At 56.9% G+C, this 20,091-nt stretch overlaps 1 protein-coding gene across 9 annotated transcripts in view; it reads left to right on the top strand.

Moving 5' to 3' along the window:
• The window catches only part of NRXN2 (neurexin 2), a 99,970-nt gene that overhangs the window by 21,674 nt on the left and 58,205 nt on the right, over positions 1–20,091 (top strand). For 3 of the 9 annotated variants that reach the window (XM_086677022.1, XM_086677023.1, XM_086677026.1), the window contains exons 4-6: positions 1,311–1,382; positions 5,736–6,037; positions 12,334–12,378. In XM_086677022.1, the coding sequence (XP_086533148.1) occupies positions 1,311–1,382; positions 5,736–6,037; positions 12,334–12,378 (419 nt within the window). The remainder of the gene's footprint in view (positions 1–1,310; positions 1,383–5,735; positions 6,038–12,333; positions 12,379–20,091) is intronic. The other 6 variants (XM_086677024.1, XM_086677027.1, XM_086677031.1 and 3 more) reach the window with 4 other exon arrangements.

Here is a 20,091-nt window from a genome sequence, read left to right on the forward strand (position 1 = left end):
GGGGTTGGATTTAAAGTCTGGGAAGGTAGGAGCCTGAGATTCTTACAGGGATGTGAAGTTATGGCAACAACTGTGGAGAACGAAGACATCCCAAGGGGGTGGTCAGGACCTGGTCGGTTCGCTCACATCCTTCTTGCCTCTCAAGGCCTGGCTCTGGGGGTGCTGGCTGTGGCTCACCTTTGTCATAGAGAAAGACCTGGAGCATCCAGAACCCCGCCCCCGCCCCTGAAGGGCCCACGGCTCAGGCGTTATTCTAGCTTTTAGTTCTGGGGATTTGGGGTTGAGGTGGAATGGGGGCTCAGACACGGACTTTTCAACTCCATTCTTGAGTTCCCCTCCAGAAGGCGTTCTGTGGGGTCTGGCAATAGGCGTGGGCACTTGGGAGCCAGACGCTGAGTGCACTAGTCACTGGCAGGGGTGGGTGGAGAGCGCGAGCCAGCCTGGAATCCAGATGCGGTGACATGTGCCCGCAGGGGCCTTTGGAGAGGAGGCCCAGGGGTTGATGAGCCCATGGGGGGAGGTGGGAAGCCATCCCTGAGAAAGGCCTTCCCCATGCATGTGATGAGTCCAGCCAGGCAGAACCCCTTTCGGTGTGCCTAGCCCTGCTGGAGACACGATTTCAAGGGACACAGAGCAAACAGAAATGGTGGCCCTGCCCCTGGGAAGCCCCATGACCTGGTCGGCAAAGAAGGGGACAGAGGTGACATTAAGAGCACTCACGAGTAAGAGAGCCAGGTGTAGACCAAAAGCCAGGTTAGCCTTGAGGATGGGCAGAGGACACAAGAGGTCTCCGGCGTGTGAATCCAGAAGGTTCTGGTGGAGGGGAGCCTGTGTCAGGCTTTTGCAGGAGTCGAAGAGCCGCAGCTCAGTCTCTGCAGGGGAAGTGCGATGAGCAAAGATGTGGAGTGGGGAGGAGAGGCAGGGAGAGGCAGGGAGAGGCTGCAGGTGGAGGCCGGGGCCTGCACAGTCCTGAGGGCTGGCCTGTTTGCACGTTCTTGGGACGAAGGAGCTCCTGAACCGGAACCGACAATGGACACTCTTCCCTCCCCGTGGTCTTTCCACCCCTGGGCAAAGGGCAGACCTTGGTGGCTGTGGGTCTCAGGGGTCTGTGGGGCTGATTCGGTTTGTCATCTGGCTCCTTCCCTAGAGGCCCTGAAGCAAGTGAGTCCCCAGAGCAGCACCCCTGCCCCACTGGTACCTCCAAGCAGGACTTCGGCCCCGGAGAGGGCCCTCCATCACCTCGAGGCTGGGGTGGGACTGGCTGGGTAGCCCCCCCCCCCATGCCTGACTCCCCAATTCTGCTTCTCCAGTAGGGTCCTTACTGTTCTCCGAGGGGGGGGCCGGGAGAGGAGGAGCCGGCGATGTGCACCAGCCAACGAAAGGTCAGTGACCCTATGGTCCCCAGAGAGCCCAGCCCTCGCCCCTTGCAGAACTGCACTTCCTGGCGTTGGGGGGGGGGGGTGGCAGCTGAGTCAACACAAGCGTGTCCCTTTGTACCGCGTCTGAGGTCCACGAAGACTGCTGGGCCTGCCTCTCTGGTGTAAAGGACCACAAACCTTCACTTTTTCCCCAAGTCCCGGCCGTCCTAATGACCTTTTTCGAGGACAAAGAGATGTCTTTTTGTGACAGTTGTTCAGGCCCGTCCCTAGAAAGTACCTGTTTGTCTGGTAGAACGACGGGGAGGCAGGGTAAACCCCCCGTTGAACCCTCAAGTTCTGGAAGCCTGCTAGGTGCCCGCCCAGGGGGATTCTGGTTAGGAGATGTGGCATTCATCTTATGCACGGGTCACCTAAGTGAGCCTTCACAACCTTCTGCGGAAGGGCTCGTTGCCCTTGGTTTACAGATGCGGAAAGAGACGCTCGCCAACCCCCTGAAACCGGCACGGGGCCTTTTAGCCTGTGTCAGGGCTACGGGTTTTAAGCTCCTTTTTCTGCCCCGAGCCTGCCTTTCTTAGAGTCTCTTTCCTAAGTAGTTTATGGGCAGTTAGCAACCGTCAAGGGGCTCCCGCGGGTGCCAAGCACTGGGGCTATCGAATCCCGCCTGCCTTCTATAGTACGTGCTGTTCTGTCGGCCTGGATTTCTGCCATCCCTGCTTTCTTCCCCAACTATCTGGTATCTCTTCCAGCCGGCTCTTGACAAAGCAGCCAGGCCATCCACACTGGAAGTCTCCCCTGAACTCCCCAAGCAAACCCAGACACCGCTCGGTGTCCCCTTTGTCCACACATCCGTTTTATCGCTCGCCACCCTGCCTCCTAACTGTCACTTCACCTGTTTGCCTCTCCCAGCCAACTGAGCTCCCTGGGGACAGCGATTGGGGGTTTTCATTTGGACACCCTCCCCGGTGCTTCCACACAGCTCCCGGCACATGCGTAGGCATGTGCTCGGCAAATTTATTTTCGATGGGTGAGTGGTCTCTGTTCTCAAGGGGCTCACTGACATTCCAACGAATGGCTACAAGAAAGTGTGGTATATGTAAGGTGTAGGAAAAGTGCAGACTTCATCCAGAGGACTTAATTTATTCATTGGTCTCGAGAGTAAGAGGCAGCGCGTGCGCACACAAACACACACACACACACACACACACACACACAGAAAGTTACACACCAGTGCAGGAGTCATTTGTTAGTCGAATAGTTTATAGTTTATGAAGCTTCATTCCATCTGTTCTCTTTCTAGATGCCACAGCAGCCCGCGAGGTAGGTCGGTGGTTAGCTCCTTTGTCCAGAGGAGAGAGCTGCGGCTTAGAGATCTGCCTTTTGGTCAAGGTCACCAAGCTGGTGGAAGAGGCAGCATTAGTGCCCAGGCCTTTTTTCTCACATCACACTTCCTCTCAAGGGAGCAGTACAAGATGTTACTAGGCAGTAAGTGCCAAATGAGCAGAACAGACAGCTGTAGTGCTGGAGAGTAGGGAGGGGCAGAAGGGGGCTGGAGACCTTCCCAGAGGAGGGCTCCGAGCCGGGCCTGGAAATGAGGCAGCTGCTCTGGTCCTCCTGGCTCTTAGAAGTCCAGGACCACAACAACTGGTTTCTGGCCACATTCAGCTTGGCTGGGGGCACTTGGGCTCCGTAGTCCCTGACCATGGGAGGTGAACAAGTGTCAGCCCTGATCCCCCCCTTCCTGTGCAAGGGGGGGCGGTGGAGGGTATGGGGAGCTGCGATTGTTTCTCTAGTGCTGCCGGGAGTTGTAGTTCCCCGGGTGGTGTGCGTGGGATGGTGGGGGAGAGCGCCCCCTGGTGCTTTGGGTCTGGCTCCTCTGAGCGCCCCGCGGCAGGGCAGTCCCCCAGTCCTTACCGCGAGTGTCCCCCACCCCCCCTCCAGCGATCCCTTGAAGTCCTGCTGCCCTCCTCCCCCTTCAGGGTCTGTCTCTGTCCTTCCCGCCATCTTTGGGCTGTCCTGTTCACCTTCGCTCTTGTCTATCCCTCTCCTCAAATTCTTTCCCTCTGTCTCTGGCTGCTCCAAGCCTCCTTCTGTCTCTGGGCCCGTCCGGGTCTCTGACAGCAACGGGAATTGGAGAACGCGTAGACTGCGGCGGCTCCGCGACCGGCTTCGCCTCCTCTCCTAGGAGATCCGAGGCAGAGCCCAGAGGAATCAAGGGATGGCCTCGTTTCTTCATTTCGCCTTGGCAGCTGTGGTCCAGCCCCTGGCCCTCCTCTCTGGTCTCTTTTGTTCTGTCCCAATCACTTCTTCACGTGATTGTTCTATTCTTTCTTTCCGTTTGACTCTCCTTTGAATGATCGTTTGTTCCTTTGCCGCAAAGGTGAGGGAATGGGAGAGGAGGCCTGGCTTCTGGGAGGGACTAGGACATGTGGCAAAGCCAAGGTCAAACATGTTCCTTTCTCTGGTCCTCCGGCCCCCTGGCTCTGCCGGTGCCTGGGCAGCAGGCCTGGTTGCTATGGAAACGGCCAGGCCCCGAGAAAGCCTCGGCTTCCATTCCCTAGAGGTCCCTGTCCCCCTTTCCTTGCTGGCCCTCTTCCTTCCTGTCCCCTCCAGGCTTGCTCCTTGTCTTTAACCAGACTTCTCCTCTCCACCACCTCTTGCTCCCTCGGTGCTCCAGCCGGCTCCCGTTTCCCTTCTGTCCCCAACGGCCATCCTTCCCCCTCTCCGTGGCCTCCCTCTGCATCGCCCTTCTTCCCCACTGGCCCTTGCTGTCTCTGCTTGATTCCCTTTTGCTTCCTGGCCCTTCTTGCTGGAGCCCGAAGGTAGGCAGAGCGGGGTTCTGCCCGTGCCCCCACCAGCCTCGCTGCCCCGTGGCCTCAGGAAACCGGGCCTTGCCAGCTGCAGCGAGCGCGGTGCCAGGCTCTGGGGCAGCAGCTGGTGCCTTGGCATCCGGAGGCAGTGAGGACAGCCTCCGGGCAGCCTGCCCGGAGGGAGAGAAGCGGGGCTGTTGTGTGCTGGGGAAGGGCATCCGCAGAGAGCGCACCCGGGGAGCCGCGGCTTCCACACGTGGCGCTTGCCACCGTGGCCTGGCTCACGGGAGGGCAGGTGTCTTCTGAGGGCTGTGCGTGCGCCCCGGCCTTGCACCCTGCTCCTTCCTGGGCCTGGGGGCCTGTACTGAGAGCCCCCGCCCTCCATAGAGACTTTGTGCGGGCAGTCCTCACGCGCTCCCACGCTGTGCGGTGAGCGGCACGAGCCATCACCGTGCCGCTGTCTGTTGGGGACAAGTGAGTCGCTGTTGTGGTCCAGGTCCTCTGCTCTGCCCTCGGCCCGTGTCCCCTTCTCGTCCCGCTTTGTGCGCTCTAGCTGGTGAAGGTGTCGGGCTACGACCCCAGCTTTCCTCCACAGGCTGTTGCTGTCCTGTCACTCGTCACCCACTTACCGAACGCTACAAATCCCTAAGGCCCTTTCGGTCACGTTGCTTCTGCTTGCCAAGTGCCCGCGGAGGGAGCCCCGTGTGGGGTGCTGATGGGCACACGCGGACACACACATGCACGCACGCGTGCACAAACCCTAGCCACCTGCTGGCGCTCAGGGCTCCCACCCCTGCCCTTTGGGACGTCAGAGGCTCCCGCCTCGGGCCTGTCTGCGCCGCCCTCTCAGGCTGGACTAGAACACGGGGCTGGGGAAGATAACTGGCACGATGGCCGTCGGAACCAGCCGCACCCGGTGGCCCACTGCTGCCCGGTGCACATCGCTGTCACGTGCGTCCCCTTCCCGTGTATCTTCCCAATGCCCTACCCCACCCCACCGCTTCCCCGTCCTCCTTTTCTGCTCCCTGTTGCCCAACAGGCCTGCCGGTCCCATCCCCCACGTGAGGCCTGCAGCTGTCCCGGGGGCACTGAGAATGACCTTCACCAGACAGGAGGCAGGAGTGGGAGGTGGGCTGCCCTCAGGAGACCCTCGGTGCCCCCCCCCCCCCAACAGGGGAGGCGCTCCAGGGGGAAGTCGGGAGGCTCCCCTCTTTTCTCTTCCACATCCCTTTGTTAAAACCACGGAGGGGACGGAGAGTGGGCCAGGGAGGAGACAGCGAGAACGTCTGCTTTGCCTGCCCCGTGGCAGCTGAATTGTCAGCTGTCAGCGTGAGAGCCATTTAGCAGCCTCCCGCTTTGGAAATGGACACGGGGAAGTTGCTTTCTGACAGGAAAGACGGCTGGGTGCAGAGAGGAGGGTGGGCAGGCTGCGAAGGGGTGGGGGGAAGAGGGCCTGACGCCCGCGCCAGGGCTGCCGGAGGGGCAGGGGGAGGTCTGGCGCGCCCCACCCCACTCAGCCTCTCCCGTTTCCCCACGCCACGGCGTCCAGGCAAGGAGGAGTTTGTGGCGACCTTCAAAGGAAACGAGTTCTTCTGCTACGACCTGTCCCACAACCCCATCCAGAGCAGCACGGACGAGATCACGCTGGCCTTCCGCACCCTGCAGCGCAACGGGCTGATGTTGCACACGGGCAAGTCGGCCGACTACGTCAACCTGTCCCTCAAGTCCGGGGCCGTCTGGCTGGTCATCAACCTGGGCTCAGGAGCCTTCGAGGCCCTTGTGGAACCTGTCAACGGCAAGTTCAACGACAACGCCTGGCACGACGTCCGGGTCACCCGAAACCTGCGCCAGGTAGGGGGAGCAAGAAGAAGGCCGGGGGCCGGCTGTGTCTGGGGCCCAACGGGGGTGGGGACAGAAGGCAGCCTGGCACGGGGTCGTCGGGGGCCCGGCAGCCAGGTGTGGTTCTGGAGAAGTTCAAGGCTCGGGCTGTGAGGGCCTGGGAGTGCGGGGGCAGCGGGCAGGATGCAGGCACCAGGAAGCCAAGTTCAGGGGACGCCGCAGAGCTGCCGTGGGGCAGGAGCCTGACGGAAGGGGAAGGGTCTGGCTCACACCGGTGGGGTGGCTAGGGTTTCAAGGGCTGGGGGCTGAGAAGTCAGGTGACCTGGCAAGAGGGCCTTTCGGATTGGCCGAGTAGCTGTGGGTATCCTGACTCTAGGGCAGCAAGGCGCAGATGAAAGCCTGGGGTAGTGTAGGGACAGGGTGTGGCTTGCCCTCAGGCGGGACCTTTCCAGGGCAGAGGCAGGGGTGTGGTGGCGAGGTAGAGGTGCAGCAGGTGTGAGGGAGCACACGCTCAGCCCCACCTCACTCTGGGCAGCACGCCCCTTTCTCCTCTCCCTCCCTGGCTGCCCCAGCAATCCGTGGCTATCTTGCCGTGGCTCCCAGGCCCCTTGCAGGAGCCCAGACGGGACTCTCGGGTCAGCCTCTTGCAGGAGGGACGAGACTCTTCTCTGCGGTGTCTCCTCAGCCCCCGCTCCCAGACTGGCCGCTTGGCGAGGGCCTCAGTTCTGTCCTCTGAGTAGCGGCCTCTCCACCGTTTCTAAGGCCCAGGGAGGCTAGAGCAGGTGAGGCCATGTCTCTGGCCTTGGCAGTGACCCCCCCCCCCCCCCCGCCCCGGCCCAGCTTGTTTCCAGCCCTGACAAGCTCCTGCCTCGAGCAGAGCCCAAGCCAGACCCTTGTTGAGGGGTCCCTGTGTATCCAGGTGGTACCTGTCTCTACCTCCTGGCTCCTTTCTCTGTTCGCTCAGGCAGGGCCCAGGGGGCCAGCCTCCCGCCGGTCCGTTTCTCTCGGGTTCACCACTTTGTCTCACAGCCTGTGGCAGGGAAGCGTCTTCCAGCTGCATTGCCAGCAGGCCGAGTGTCACCAGCAACGTGGACCGTCTCTGTCCCCGGAGGCACGGCTGCTGCCTGGTTAGGCCTTCTCCTTCCCTCTGCTGCCTCGTTCTGGCTGTGTGGCGTCTGACTCTCCGCTCTCTCTCCTTGTCTTGGTCCTCGCTGTCCTCCTCCTCCTCCCCCTCCCCTTCCCCTTCCCCCCATCGAAAGGCTCCTTGATGGGAGTCGGGATCCTGGCTGCCTTCACGCTTCCTACCTGTTCCCCACCCCCAGTGGGTGACGATCTAATGGGGAATCCTCCTCATTTAGTGCCTTCCCCCCTGCCGGGAGGACTCTGGGACTAACCCTGCCTGCTGCCACTTGTCGTGGGCTCCTCTCCACGTGCCTATTCTCCGTGCCCCCCCCTGCCCGGGGGCGGGGGGACCCTCCTTGGTGCAGTGTCTCTCTCTCTTCTTGTCACATCGTTCTCCGATCCCGTCGGAGGGCTGTCCTGTGTTGTCACTGTTATCTGAGCAAACCCGAGTGCGTCGTGCCCACCTGTCATACTTGCGGGAGAGGGCGGGGGGGGGGGGTTTGCTTCTGTGCCCCTTGCTGGTTTTCCCTCCGCTGGACGGGTGCTGTCACTACTGACAAACCAGCGGGGAAAAGAGGGGGAGAAAAGACAGTCTCTTCTCTCCCAGCTCTGCTCTCGAGGAGTCAGGATGAGTCTGTTAAAAGTTAGCAGAGCAAAGCTCGCACGTGCGCCCGCTGAGCAGCAGGGTCCTGAAAACTTCTAGGACCTTGCGGAACACCAAGAGGAGGGGAAGGTCTGCGGCTCCGGGAGGCAGGAAAGCCACCCAGAGGGGATGAAGCCTGGCCTCGGCGGCACCGAGCGTGGACAGCGACCCGTGGTGTCCTCCTTGTGGGGCTCCCAGAGCTGAGGGCTCAAGCTGGGAACTGCTGGGAACCACTTCCTTCTGGCCTCTTGTACGATGAGTCAGAGCAGAGCCCGGTCATGGTGACCTGAACACAGGCCTTCAGGGCCAAAGAGGGTGTCCACTTAAAGGCTTTGATTGAGAGCACTCTTGAGGAAGGGTTTCTGGAGGGATTTGTTGGACTCCAGTCCACACCCATAAACGCGAGCCCTTGTGACCATCACCGGGAAGGTCAGCCTTGGGGCTGTGGTCTGGATTCATCATCCTCACTCAAGGTCTAGCCTGCGGCTGAGTACTTTCTCACCAGGCCCTTGGAGCCCCTGCCTGTTTTTCAGGGCTTCTAAGAATAATTTACTGGGTCCTGTTGTCTCTAGAGCAGTGGTTCCTAACCCAGGACGGCGTGCCCCCTCGGGCCCCCTTAGGAGACCCTGCGTTCTAGCCCTTGATAGGGTTAGAAGGATCGTATTCCTTCCGTGTGCTCCATATTGCATTCATTTCTTCTCTCTCTCTTTTTAAAAAAAAAAAAAATTTTTTAATGTTTATTCATTTTTGAGAGACAGAGCAATGGGGGGGAGGGGCAGAGAGAGAGGGAGACACAGAATGTGAAACAGGCTCCAGGCTCCAAGCTGTCAGCACGGAGCCTGACGTGGGGCTGGAACTCACGAACTGAGAGATCATGACCTGAGTCGCTTAACTGACTGAGCCACGCAGGCGCCCCCGTGTTTATTTATTTTTGAGACAGAGACAGAGCGTGAGTGGGGGAGGGGCAGAGAGAGAGGGAGACACAGAATCTGAAACAGGCTCCAGGCCTGAGCGGTCAGCACAGAGCCCGACGCGGGGCTCGAACTCGCAAACTGCCAGATCATGACCTGAGCCACCCAGGCGCCACCCCCCCCCCCATATACCCATTCTTTTTTTTTTTTTTTAAATTTTTTTTTTTCCAACGTTTATTTATTTTATTTTTGGGACAGAGAGAGACAGAGCATGAACGGGGGAGGGGCAGAGAGAGAGGGAGACACAGAATCGGAAACAGGCTCCAGGCTCTGAGCCATCAGCCCAGAGCCCGACGCGGGGCTCGAACTCCCGGACCGCGAGATCGTGACCTGGCTGAAGTCGGCCGCTTAACCGACTGCGCCACCCAGGCGCCCCTGTACCCATTCTTATCAGTGAGCAAGTCGAGACTCAGCAGGTTACAGAACTTGCCCAACGTTATCCAGTTAGGAAGCGGTAGAATTGGAAAGTCTGTCTGACTTTGCAGCCGCGCCCATCTCTCTGCCTCCCAAGGAGAGCCCGGCCGCTGTAATTGGTGTGAAATACAAAGGGGGCTCTACTATGTGATTTGTCTCGTGGATCTGCCCTTCTTGGATGTTCCCAACTCTTGAGACCGTCTGAGTGTTCTGCTCGTCTCTCTGAAAAATGGGCCCCCTCGAGCCCTGAGCAGAGCGAGCGCCTCTTCTCTGTCCCGAGCTTCTCCTGCCCAAGCTCCACGAAGATGGCCTTCATCCGGATTTTTGCGATTTGAGTGTATAATCCTGGTCTTGGCTTTCTTGAGGGGCTGGAGCGACGGGCAGAGTTCAGGGTGGAGAAGGGGGGTAGATTACCACTGGATATTATGGCTGACCTCTGCCCTCTGTGACTTAATGACTTGATGCTTCCTTCCTTCCTCACGCACTGTCATTCTCACGCTCCTGGACTCCAGGAGCCCTCTGATTCTGTGAGTGGGGGAAAAGCCTTTATCGTTCATCTGCTAGTCTGAAGCCTCCGTATTCCAGGTCCTGGCATTTGGGAAGGCACGGGCTTGTGCTGTGTCACAGGCCACCAGGAATGGTTTCCAGCGCAAACTCCACTCTAGTTAATTTGGCCACGATCGCCTTGGTCTGGGCTCTGCACCCGGCCCCGTCTCAGCCAACTCCAACCTTGCTGCTTTTCAGAGGAAGCCAGGATAGTCTTGACATTAGTGGAAGTTCCGGGCTTTGAACGCACGTCTCTTCCCTCTCAGTCCCGTTTCTTAATTTGCTGTTCTGCTTGTTAAATATTAAAGTTGTCCCAGAAAGCTGAAAACTGTTCTTTTTTTCCCCCTTATTTGAGTCTCCACAACCAGTCTTCATTCAAAACGAGTAGTAGTAGTAGTTAGAATTTTACCCCCAACCCCTCCCCCCACACCCCCACCTTTCCTCCTTGCGTTGTTGGACTAGTCAGTGACATCAGAAAACTCTTGTCTTGGATGCAGTTGGTTTAGCTGCCCTGGAACCAATCGGTCCTTGTCCTGACGAGTTGGCTTCTTCACTTCACGACAGTCCAACTACCCGGCTGTGCTAACTCTCGTATTATGGGTTAGCCTCTTGTACCCGTCACTGCACCGGACCTGAGACTCTTGCCTCCCTGTTACGGAAACTGCTTCTGCATTGCTAGTAATTGGTATTGGTCATTTAGCCCTTCTTCTAGCTGCTAAATATTGAATTCTGTTTTTTTTTTTCATTATACGAGGCCCTTATTACTTGTCTTTCTGAGTTAGTCCTGTGCCCACTGGTTATAATAATGCTGTAACTAATGGATCTGTCCATAGAAGACTTCTCGAAATCATACTCTCAGGGGTGCAGTTTAGTATTTAATGGACATCACACAATGGTGTCCCATCATCTCCAATACTCTCGGTGCAGCTGCCTCAAGTCCCACTGACATTGCCTCCACAAAGACCAGGGTTGATTTTGAAGGTGACTGTTGCCCTTGCCTTTGGCCTTGAGAAGAGCCACATGGGGGTGGGGACTCTAGAGGCTGGGATAGAAGAGGCCAGCTTACAGCTTAGGGAGGGGTAAGGGGTTTTAGAGGTAAGTGGGCCTCTGTGTCCCTTTCTCTGGTGTGGTGTGTGGGGGTTATGGATTTTCAGTGCTGGCTGTGGGGAGGAGAGGCTCAGGGGTCTATGGGGTGTGCATGGGAGGAGGCTGGGCTGCTGGGAAAACGTTAACCAATTCCAGGGACTTACAGGCGTGGTGGTGGGGGGTACTTGATTCTAGGAGGGATGATTGCCCAGAGGAGCATCAGAGAATGGGGGTGGGGTGTTTGAAGAACCTGGGGAACTTTGGGGGAAATATGGGCTCTGAAAAATCAAATTAGGCAGGAAGGACGGGTCAGCTATGAGTGGGAGAGCGGGAGGAGAGGGAGGCGGGTTTGGGATTAGGTATGCCGTGAAAGTGAGCCCAGTGCCAGCCCATGGAGGGCAAGGTTTCCTTTGCCCTCTTCTGGTGGTGACCCTTATCTCTCTTCTTTTCTCACGGAAGAGAACCAATAAAAGAGGAGCTGCCCCCTCCCCTCCATGACTCTCTGAATCAGTTTGCCTGTCCTACATGCCCACAGAAAGCACACACCTGTATCCCTTCCCTTGCTCCTTGGGAACCTCTTCCCTTTGCCTCCAAAGGAAATGACCTCTCATTCTAGCCAGTCCTGTGATGATTCTCTAGGGCACTGGCCACTCTTCTCCCAGCCTGACAGCTGGCCCATCACCAACCAGTTAACCCATTAACTCAACACGCTCACTGGTCAGCCAGTTGGCCAGTTCTCTGGAAAGCCATCTGGTTGACCAGTTAGCCAACAACCCATTGTCCATTACCCAAGTCAATAGCCCATCCCTTTCTCACACCCCTTGTCCCCCCCCCCCCCGCCCGCCCCCAACCTTCCCTTCAATTCCCTAACATTTCAGCTGAAAGGACTTACTAATACTGCATAATTGGGTCTGCTTCTTAACCCCCTGCCTTCCCTCTCTCACCGTCTGTTGGAAAACCCCGTTGCCGACTCTGTGTGTGTTACTAACACGCTTATAACCCAGGGGACCAAGGGATGGGCAGGGACAGGTGGGGTGAGGTATGAGTGAAAAACCAAACTAACCTTTCTGTCTCATTGCGGAATGTCGGCCATCTTTAAGTCTTTGCTTTCCTGGTCCAGTTCTTTTGTTGTTTTCTTCTCTACTAACCAAGGTCTTTAACTGTTCCCCTTCTCTGCAGCCGGCTCTTCTGGGGGGGGTTGGGGGGGCAGAGGAATCCAGAGGAGGGGTTGGAGGGGGGGGGCGATTGGGAGAAGAAGGGCTTTAATTTCTGTGTGTGTTTTATTTCTCCCTCCCATTATAATTTAATTTTCTTTAAGCAAAAATACTGCCGCTAAGCCTAAGGTGGGAGGGTCTGAACAACCAACCAAATATATATGGCTATATATTTTTCCTCCTTCCTTGAGTTTCACAGTTGGTCATTTTATTTTTCTTTTCTTTCCGTTCTGTTCTTTCGTTGTTGTCTTTGTTGTTGTTTTTTTTTTTTTTTTGGCCCCTCCCACCCCCTCCCCCATATCTCCGGTGAAGCACGCAGGAATTGGACACGCTATGGTAAACAAACTGCATTATCTGGTAGATATCACTCTAATTGTCTTACCGTTTGGTTTGCCGTGGGTTTTTTTAGCCGTTCGATTCTCCCTCTTTTGTTTCCTTTCCCCGTTTGGTTTTGGTTATTTTGCTCTTCTGATTGTTTTTGGCGTCCTGGACAGTCTTTAGATTTTGCTTCTCTCTCTTTCAGTTTTCCTTTTTCCCCTTTTCTTTCTTTTTTGGTCCAAACTCAAATCCAAAAGGCAAATGGAAATCGAGGAATTTGGCCTGTCCCAACCCTATAACCCCGACTCCTGAATTCAGATTCCTGGCCAGAGAGACCTGGGGGCAGGCCCCATGTTCATCGGCTCTGGTTAGACCAGCCCCGATGCCAGGCTGCTTATTTCTATTGCTTTATTTTGTTCCTTTCCCCCCCGCCCCCCACCCAACCCCGCTCCCTCGTTTTTTCTCTTTGATTTAGTTTCTTTCTTGGTCTCCTGAAAATCCATGGAAAACACCATCCCATGACATGCTACGCTCTCTGCTCACTGTCAGCTCCCGGACAGGCCCCTCGAGTTGGGAGAGGGGGCTGGGAGTGAGACCTCCGGGGGCAGCCAGCTGGGCAAGTCCCCCAGAGGGGGGGGATGGCCTTGTGAGATGCAGAGCGGCCTGGGACCAGTCCAGAGCGCCTTCAGATCGGCAGTTTGTACCAGATTGGGGGCTGTCCCATGCTGGCTGCCAGGGAAGAGGTGACATCCCCTCCCTCACTCCTCAGCCTTGAGGGTTCGTGGTTCCGTCTGCCCCCCCAACATCTGCATGGCATGAATGGTCTTTCCCCCCATGAGGGATAGCGTCCAGTCTCCCCCACCACTCTGCCGCTCTGACTAACACTGTGTTTCACACTGTCTTCCTTCCCCTCCATCTCCCCTGATCTGTGCCCCGTGCCTGTCCTGCATGGCCTCTGACAGGGTGGTTACCTTCCCTGTTGAGGGGATGAGAGGAGGAGGTGCAGCAGGGGTGAATCAGGCTAGTTGTTGCCAAGCTCCGCTGTTTGGGTTGGGCTCAGTCCCGGTGAGTGTTGATGTGGGTGTCTGTGTAAACGCAGCTGGTGTGTGTTGGTGTGTGGGTGCGGCTGTGTGTAAATGTTGGTGTGACATTTAGGGGGTGTTAGTGGGAGACCGTGCTGTGTGTGTGTGTGTGTGGGGGGGGCTTCTGCGGGTGATTCCACACGTATAAGCGCGGGAGTGAGCAGGGGGGCCGCGGGACCGTGTGTACGTTGGAGTCGGGGAAGGGCTCCGCGTGGAGGCGGGCCGCGGGGGCCAGCCCTGAGGTCTGGGGGCCGTGATGGCAGGAGCAGGGAAGGAGCTGGGGCTGGCTCTTTGCTCCTTGCCTGGCTTCGGAGCGTGCGCCTGGAGGCTGTGCCGTGTGCCATCCCCAGGGATTCCCTCGTGCCTGCCCGTCCTGGCTTTGCAGCAGCCGGCGGTTACTCATCGCCTATTAATAATGCAGAGTGATTGAGCGCCAGGCTGGGGACCTTGCAGATGGATGTGTCTGCTCCCGCGGGGCCTGCGCTGCTTGGGGCAGCTGCCTGGCCTTCCGAGCCTCCCAGATCCGTGTGGCTGGCTGGCGATGAGGGAAGCTCGATAGCTGGGGTTCCGGGGCTGAGTGGCTCCCCCCACCTCCCCAGGAGGCTCCACCTGTGACGCTACGTCTGGCCTGTCCTGATGCTTCCACGCACCCGTGTTTCCCTGCGCCCACAGACCCACGGTAGCCCTGTCCTCTGCCCTGTCCCCGAGGTAGTGCCCACCGCCACAGCCAGCCCCGCCCTTCCCCGCTCCAAGACCTCGTCTGGCCACTCCCAGCCACCCTGACGTTCCCATGGAACCACGTGGTGGTCCCAGCAGCACCCCATATCCCAGGCTCTGCTCTCCAGCTGCTGCTTCTAGAAGTTAGGTGCTGGCCACCCCTCAGGCCAGGCCACTGAGTGCCTGTCAGGAGCCGGGCATTTGGAACCCTTTCTTTACAGAGCTTCCCCGGACAGCCAACCTGTGACCTTGGGGACAGAAAGGAGGCAAGATAAACCCACGTGGCACACTCCCAAACACCCGGGGAATACCATCTAGGGGTTAGGGTGCTGTAGACCTTCCTTCTGGTCTCAATTCAGTTACAGATTGACCACGTGGACCTGAGCCAAAGGTCAGGTTTCCTCAGCTACCGAACGGGTGATGATATACCCGCATTGTCTATTTCATGGGGTCAGTGTGGAGATCAAGTAGGGTAATGGGAGTGAAAGCGTCTGTGCTCTGTAAAGGGAACCATAATTTTATTAATCTTCATAACGTGTTAACTGATTATCTCAGTGTTTCCAGGGTGAGGATGTTTTGTAAAGAAGTGATCCCCTTCCTATAGCGAACCCTGGAGAATACATCATCTCTGGCCCCGCTGGAGACGCTATTATCATCCCTTCTTAGGAATCAGTCCCCAAAATAACTGCCAGAAACCCCAGAATGCCTCAGGAGTTGGCCTGGGGAGGAGGAGGAAAGACGGAGTAACACGGTGAAGTTGGTTAAGAGGCAAACAGCCTTGTCTGATTTCAGCCTTGGCAAGGGAGGTTCCCGCTAAATTCGAAGTTTTTAAAAGTCCACGGTGTGAGCGTCACTGCTTGACGATCAGAGCTGGTTGCCTCTCGGCGCCCTGAGTAGCCTCATAAGCCCTCAAACACCTGTCCCAGGGATCAGCATTTTCAGGACAAGACCGGAGTTAGAGCCTGGGGCACCAAAAAGACAGGGTTCACCCTTTTCTTATTATTCCCAGGTATTCCTCAACCAGGTTCCTGTTGGTTTTGCGTTTATCTTACTAATGAATTTGTATATGGTCTCTTTTCTTGTTATTTGAACATTTCTCCTTGGGTAGAGGGTGAATACAGACCAAAAAGGCCAATCAGTTGAGAGGTTTGGGTTAGATGTGGTCAGGATGATGGAAGTTTTCTTGTTTCTTGTTTTTTGTTTTTTTTTGTTTTTTTTTTTTAATTTTGGAGAGAGAGAGGGAGAGAGGCAGAAAGACAGAAGAGAGAGAGAATTTTAAGCAGGCTCTACGCTCAGTGTGGAGCCTGACACGGGGCTTGATCTCACCACCCCGGGATCATGACCTGAGCTGAAACCAAGAGTTGGACGCTCAACAGACTGAGCTACCCAGTTGCCCCCGAAGTTTTCTTGTAAAAATAAAAATAGCTCTTTGTGCATACACTGGGGTCTGTGATTCTTCTAAACAGTTCTCACAGTCTGAATATAATTTAAACTTGACAAATGCCCAGATTGAGACATCAGAGATTGTTCTCAGTTGACAGAAGGGGAAACTGAGGCCTAGAGAAAACCCAGGACTACATGACAGTTATGGAAGTGTCCGGTGCCTTCCCTTCGGTTACCTCATTTAATCTGCATGGTCAGCCTGGAAGAAGTGTGGGCGATGGAGGTCACTGAACCCCTTTTACAGATGAGAGGCAGAGATCGTTCTGGAAAATGGTAAAGGTTGCACAGGAACTCAAGGTTTCTGGTCTGGAGTCTTTCTCCTCTAGTCCCAGGCTTCATCAAATCCAAACGTCAGGGTTCGCTGTCAGGCTGTGACTGCTGGCTAAGTTGTTTTCCTATTTCCAACCCGATTCTCTCTTTAGCTTCTTCCTACCACAAACAGATGGCTGAACTTCAACATGTAGCAGGGATGCATGACCTCCCTCAGCCGTCCTTCCCCTGCCTTCCTGCCCTACTCCCGCCCCACCCAATCCTAAGGGAAGCCCAGGCCTTCTTATAAACTAGTTGTTCTTAACCATCTTTGGCTCATAGATCCTTTTGAGAATTTGATGATGGCAATGGACTAAGGAGGCAATTTTGCATACATTGTCAATGGCTTTCAAAATCCCAGAAACCCATCTAACCCATCCACAAGTCAAAAACACCCATGCTCACAATATTATTCTCCCCTGAAGGGGAGGTCAGTGACCCTGTGATCCTAGCAGGCAGCTGGGAAGGGATCCGGATGATGCCAGAGGATCTTTCCCTCTTCCTCAGCCTTTCTTCCTAGGTCATGATAGGCACGGAGCGTACCTGAGGGGCTATAGAGCCCGGTTTCACATCCTACCAGCCTCCCTAAGAGGAGCCCAGCCCAGCAGAGCAGAAGAGAGGTGGGCCCAGCAGGGAGGGTTGAGACCCCGCCCAGGTCGTAGGCTGCCCCTGGTAGCCACCTCCAGCCACCCTCCGTGCTCCTGGGGCGTGGAGGGAGGCTGGGCTTCCACGTCTTCGGTGCTCCACCCCTTCTTCCCTAGCTGGGCCTGGTTCTTCCAGGGCAGAGCTGTGGCTCACTCCCGTTGGCCTACTCAGTCCCCAGTCAGGGCCCTGCCTGTCTGCGTTGATGGGTTGGTGTGGGTTGAGTGCTGAGTGTCTGCAGTGTCTCGGGTGCTAGCCGTGGTCCTGATGACGGAAAGATGGCTGCTTGGAAATGAGCTGGTCGGGACGTCCTCCCACTGCCTCCAGCAGGATGTGGCGTGTGAGCAGGTGTGTCTGGGTCAGTGACCAGTAGTGAATGGGTGGTGGGAATGAGCGTCTGAGTCACTCTCTGGTGAGGAAGATCTGAGCCTCATGTCTCTTCCCTTTTTTCCTCCACCCATAGATGTCTTTGTCCTCACCGTGACTCCTCTCCCCTCCTCCACTGGAAGGAAGCTTCTCCTTCCTACGCCCACAGCTCTTTCACCTCCATCTCTGCTCTTCCCCATCTCCCCTGGCCCCGCATGCCTTCTCACCTGCGGCTGCCTTTCTCTCACCTCTCTTGCTGGGCCTGGCCCCCCACCCGTGGCCCTCTAACCTGCATGTGCCCTAGCTGCAGAGGCTGTTCTGTCGCACGGCCCCCCTGCCCTCCTCCCCCGCCGGCCCCACCCCTTCCAGAAGCTGCGCGGGGAGGGGGGGCTTGGGGGGCAGGGGCAACACAAAACCCCTGGGGTGGAGGGGGACGGGGGAATTACTCCCCTGTTTCCTGCTTTTACTAACGAACCTGCCATTTTTGTGTCTGGACTTTGATTTGTCTGAGGGAACAGTCGGGTTTTACTAATCTCCGTCATCTCCCTCCTTGCCTTCCCCAGAGACTGTCCTCCACCCCCCTATTCTTGGCTTCCTTTCCACCCAGTGCCCGTCTCCCCCTTTCTCCCTCAACTTCCTCCACCCCCAGGCTGACCGCCCTTCCTCCGTGCACCTCCGTATGTTACCCTGTCTCCTGCTACCCTCTCCCCCAGCCCCTGGGCCAGGGCTGCTCTAAAAAAATAGTTGTAAATCTGGGGGACAGACAGGAGGGTGGTTTTTTCCCCAAAAGAGGCGCCCCATGGCAGTGATTTGCATAAAGCTGTAGTGGGCAAGGTCAGATTCATGCCTAGTCTGACGGGGAGTTGAGGAGAGCGCCCCCCAAAGGTCGAGTCCTTCTGACTCTAGAATGGCAAAGGCAGATGAGCTCACTGCATGGATTGGGCCAAAGAGAGCCCATAGGGTGGGGGAGATGGCAGCTGGTGCCCTGGCTGCTGGGCCTGGAGAGGGAGGACACAGCTTAGTGGCTGAGGGGGCTGGAAGGGCTCTCCCCCTGCACAGAAGCAGGGGCACATGACCAGAGCAGTCTTGGAGGATGGAGGCCTGTTCACTCGAGGCTCCTGAGGCTTTGGGCTTATAGATGGGATACAGGCAGTGAGAGCCCACTGTTTCCCTGGGTCACAAGGTGACTCGATGTTCACCTTTAATGGCCATGATGTGCCCCTGGATTGTGCTGGGACTAGTGTGGTTACAGGGACATGTCATGCCGGGGGCCTGCCCTTCAGGCTCTGACCTTCCAACTGGGGTGACCAGACACAGGCTCAGGACCTCATTAGTGGCCCATTTCCTGGTCTCAGTGTAGCATCACGAGTGGAGTGGAGGTGCAGGGCAGAATAGAACTGAATTTGCCCCAAGGAGACCCTTCACCTCCCACCCCTCCCTGTCTTATCCTGTCCCTTCATCCCAGCCCCCTTCTGCCCTTTCCCCAGCTCCCTTCTGCCCATTCTAATCTTGTCTGCATGTTTTTGTGACTAATACTTTGACCCTTCCCTTTCCCACCCAGATCCCTGCTTCCCAGCCTCGGGCGGGTGGAGGGAAGAAGAAATAAACCATTATGACCAGCCCTCCCCTCAAGACAAGACTCAAAATCTTTCAAACTGCCCCCTTCCACAAAGACACCCCCTTGCCTTCTGTCCTTGAACCTGGTACCCGCCCCCCTCCCAGCACAAGGTTTGATGGTTCCCAGGAGGGGGCCCCTTCAGCCCTCGCTTTGCTCAGCTGTACCCCCACTCATTGTGAGGCCCCAGCCCAGCACGAGGGGGACTCAGGGGCCCTGTGGGGGAAGCTCCCCTTGCCTCATTCTGCCCAGGTTCTTTAGGAATTCCTAACATCCTCCTTCCACCCCCGTGACAATGGAACCCCGGAGACCAGTCTCGGGAAGATGGCTGGTGGCACGTGCGTGTGGACTGGTATGGGTGGGGACATCCCAGGATGTGACTGGAAGGCCCAAACCTCCAGATTTTGCCTGACAAGGGGGTGCTAAAGCATGTTTGGGGCCTGGGAAGTGGGGGTGAGCTGTGGTGTGTTGGAAGCACAGTGTCGGGGTTCACCGTGAGCCAGCTTCCTGATGGCTCCCGCAGGAGCCTGTCTGCTTTTCCCAGGCCACTGCCCTAAGCCACAGCCTTCCTAGAGCGAGCGCTCGTGGTCCTGAAGCCCTTGGCTCTTCCCCTACAACCTTGTTGGGTCTCTAGAGCCCCTGTGGGCTGCTCCTATGGCTAAACTTTTTGGGGACCAAGTGGGCATTTGGGGAGTGGGTAGACAGAGAGTTTCCTGCATTTGTCCCTGCTCCCCAAGGTCACTTCTGCCTTCATCAGGCCCCTGCTGAGCCCCTTTCACCTCTTTGGAATGCTGAATTGCTCCCCCATCCTTACCCATGTTGCTTTCTTACCTGACTTCAGCCCAGGGTTAAGGTGTCATGAGGTTAGCCCCGTTACCCTCTGTTCCCTAAATTGGCTCTGAGTAACAGTGGTGATGTTCGTAGGGAAGACGATGAAGAAAAAGTTCAGGCCGGTGACTTGGCGAAGGGTTACCCTCTCCCTGGGAGACGAGAGAGCCACAGAGGGACCTGGGAAGTAAAGAGACAAACTCAGAAAGAGGGCATGGACCAGTGGGAGCCCTTGATGTCGTGGTGGTGGGAATCAGCCCCGAGGGGCGAAGGGCATTATGCATCCCTCAGGAAGTTCCAACCGTCCCCAGTAGTATCTGAGCCCCCCTTCCCATGCCCTTGCTGTCTCCCATTTCCCTGCTGGGCTAAGACTGAAAAGACTCTTCAGTGCTCTGAAGGGCTGCAGGCGAGGCAAAGCCACCAAGATCCAAGGTGAATTGGTGTTTCGACCTCCTTTACGAAAGACGCTCTGAAATCATGAGGATCCAGAGAGCACCTCAAGAGGAGGGAAGGGAGGGTGCATTGCATCCCCCCAGAATGGGGCCTTGTCCTGAGGTCCCTGCTCCTTTCTGGAGCCATTTCCAGGAACTGCTTCTTGGTGTACTTCATGGTGAGCCCTCTGAGTACCCTCCAGGCGTCTGCCTGCTGAGCTGGGGGCCGTGGGGCAGGCCTTAGCCCACCCTGAAACCATCAAATCTTGTGCTGCCTCCTTTCCCGCCTTCCCTCTTTTCCCCCCACTGTTCCTCCTCC

Source organism: Puma concolor, chromosome D1 (assembly GCF_028749965.1).
Source record: "Puma concolor isolate L17-30 chromosome D1, mPumCon1.1.hap2, whole genome shotgun sequence".
Taxonomy (NCBI): Eukaryota; Metazoa; Chordata; class Mammalia; order Carnivora; family Felidae; genus Puma; species Puma concolor.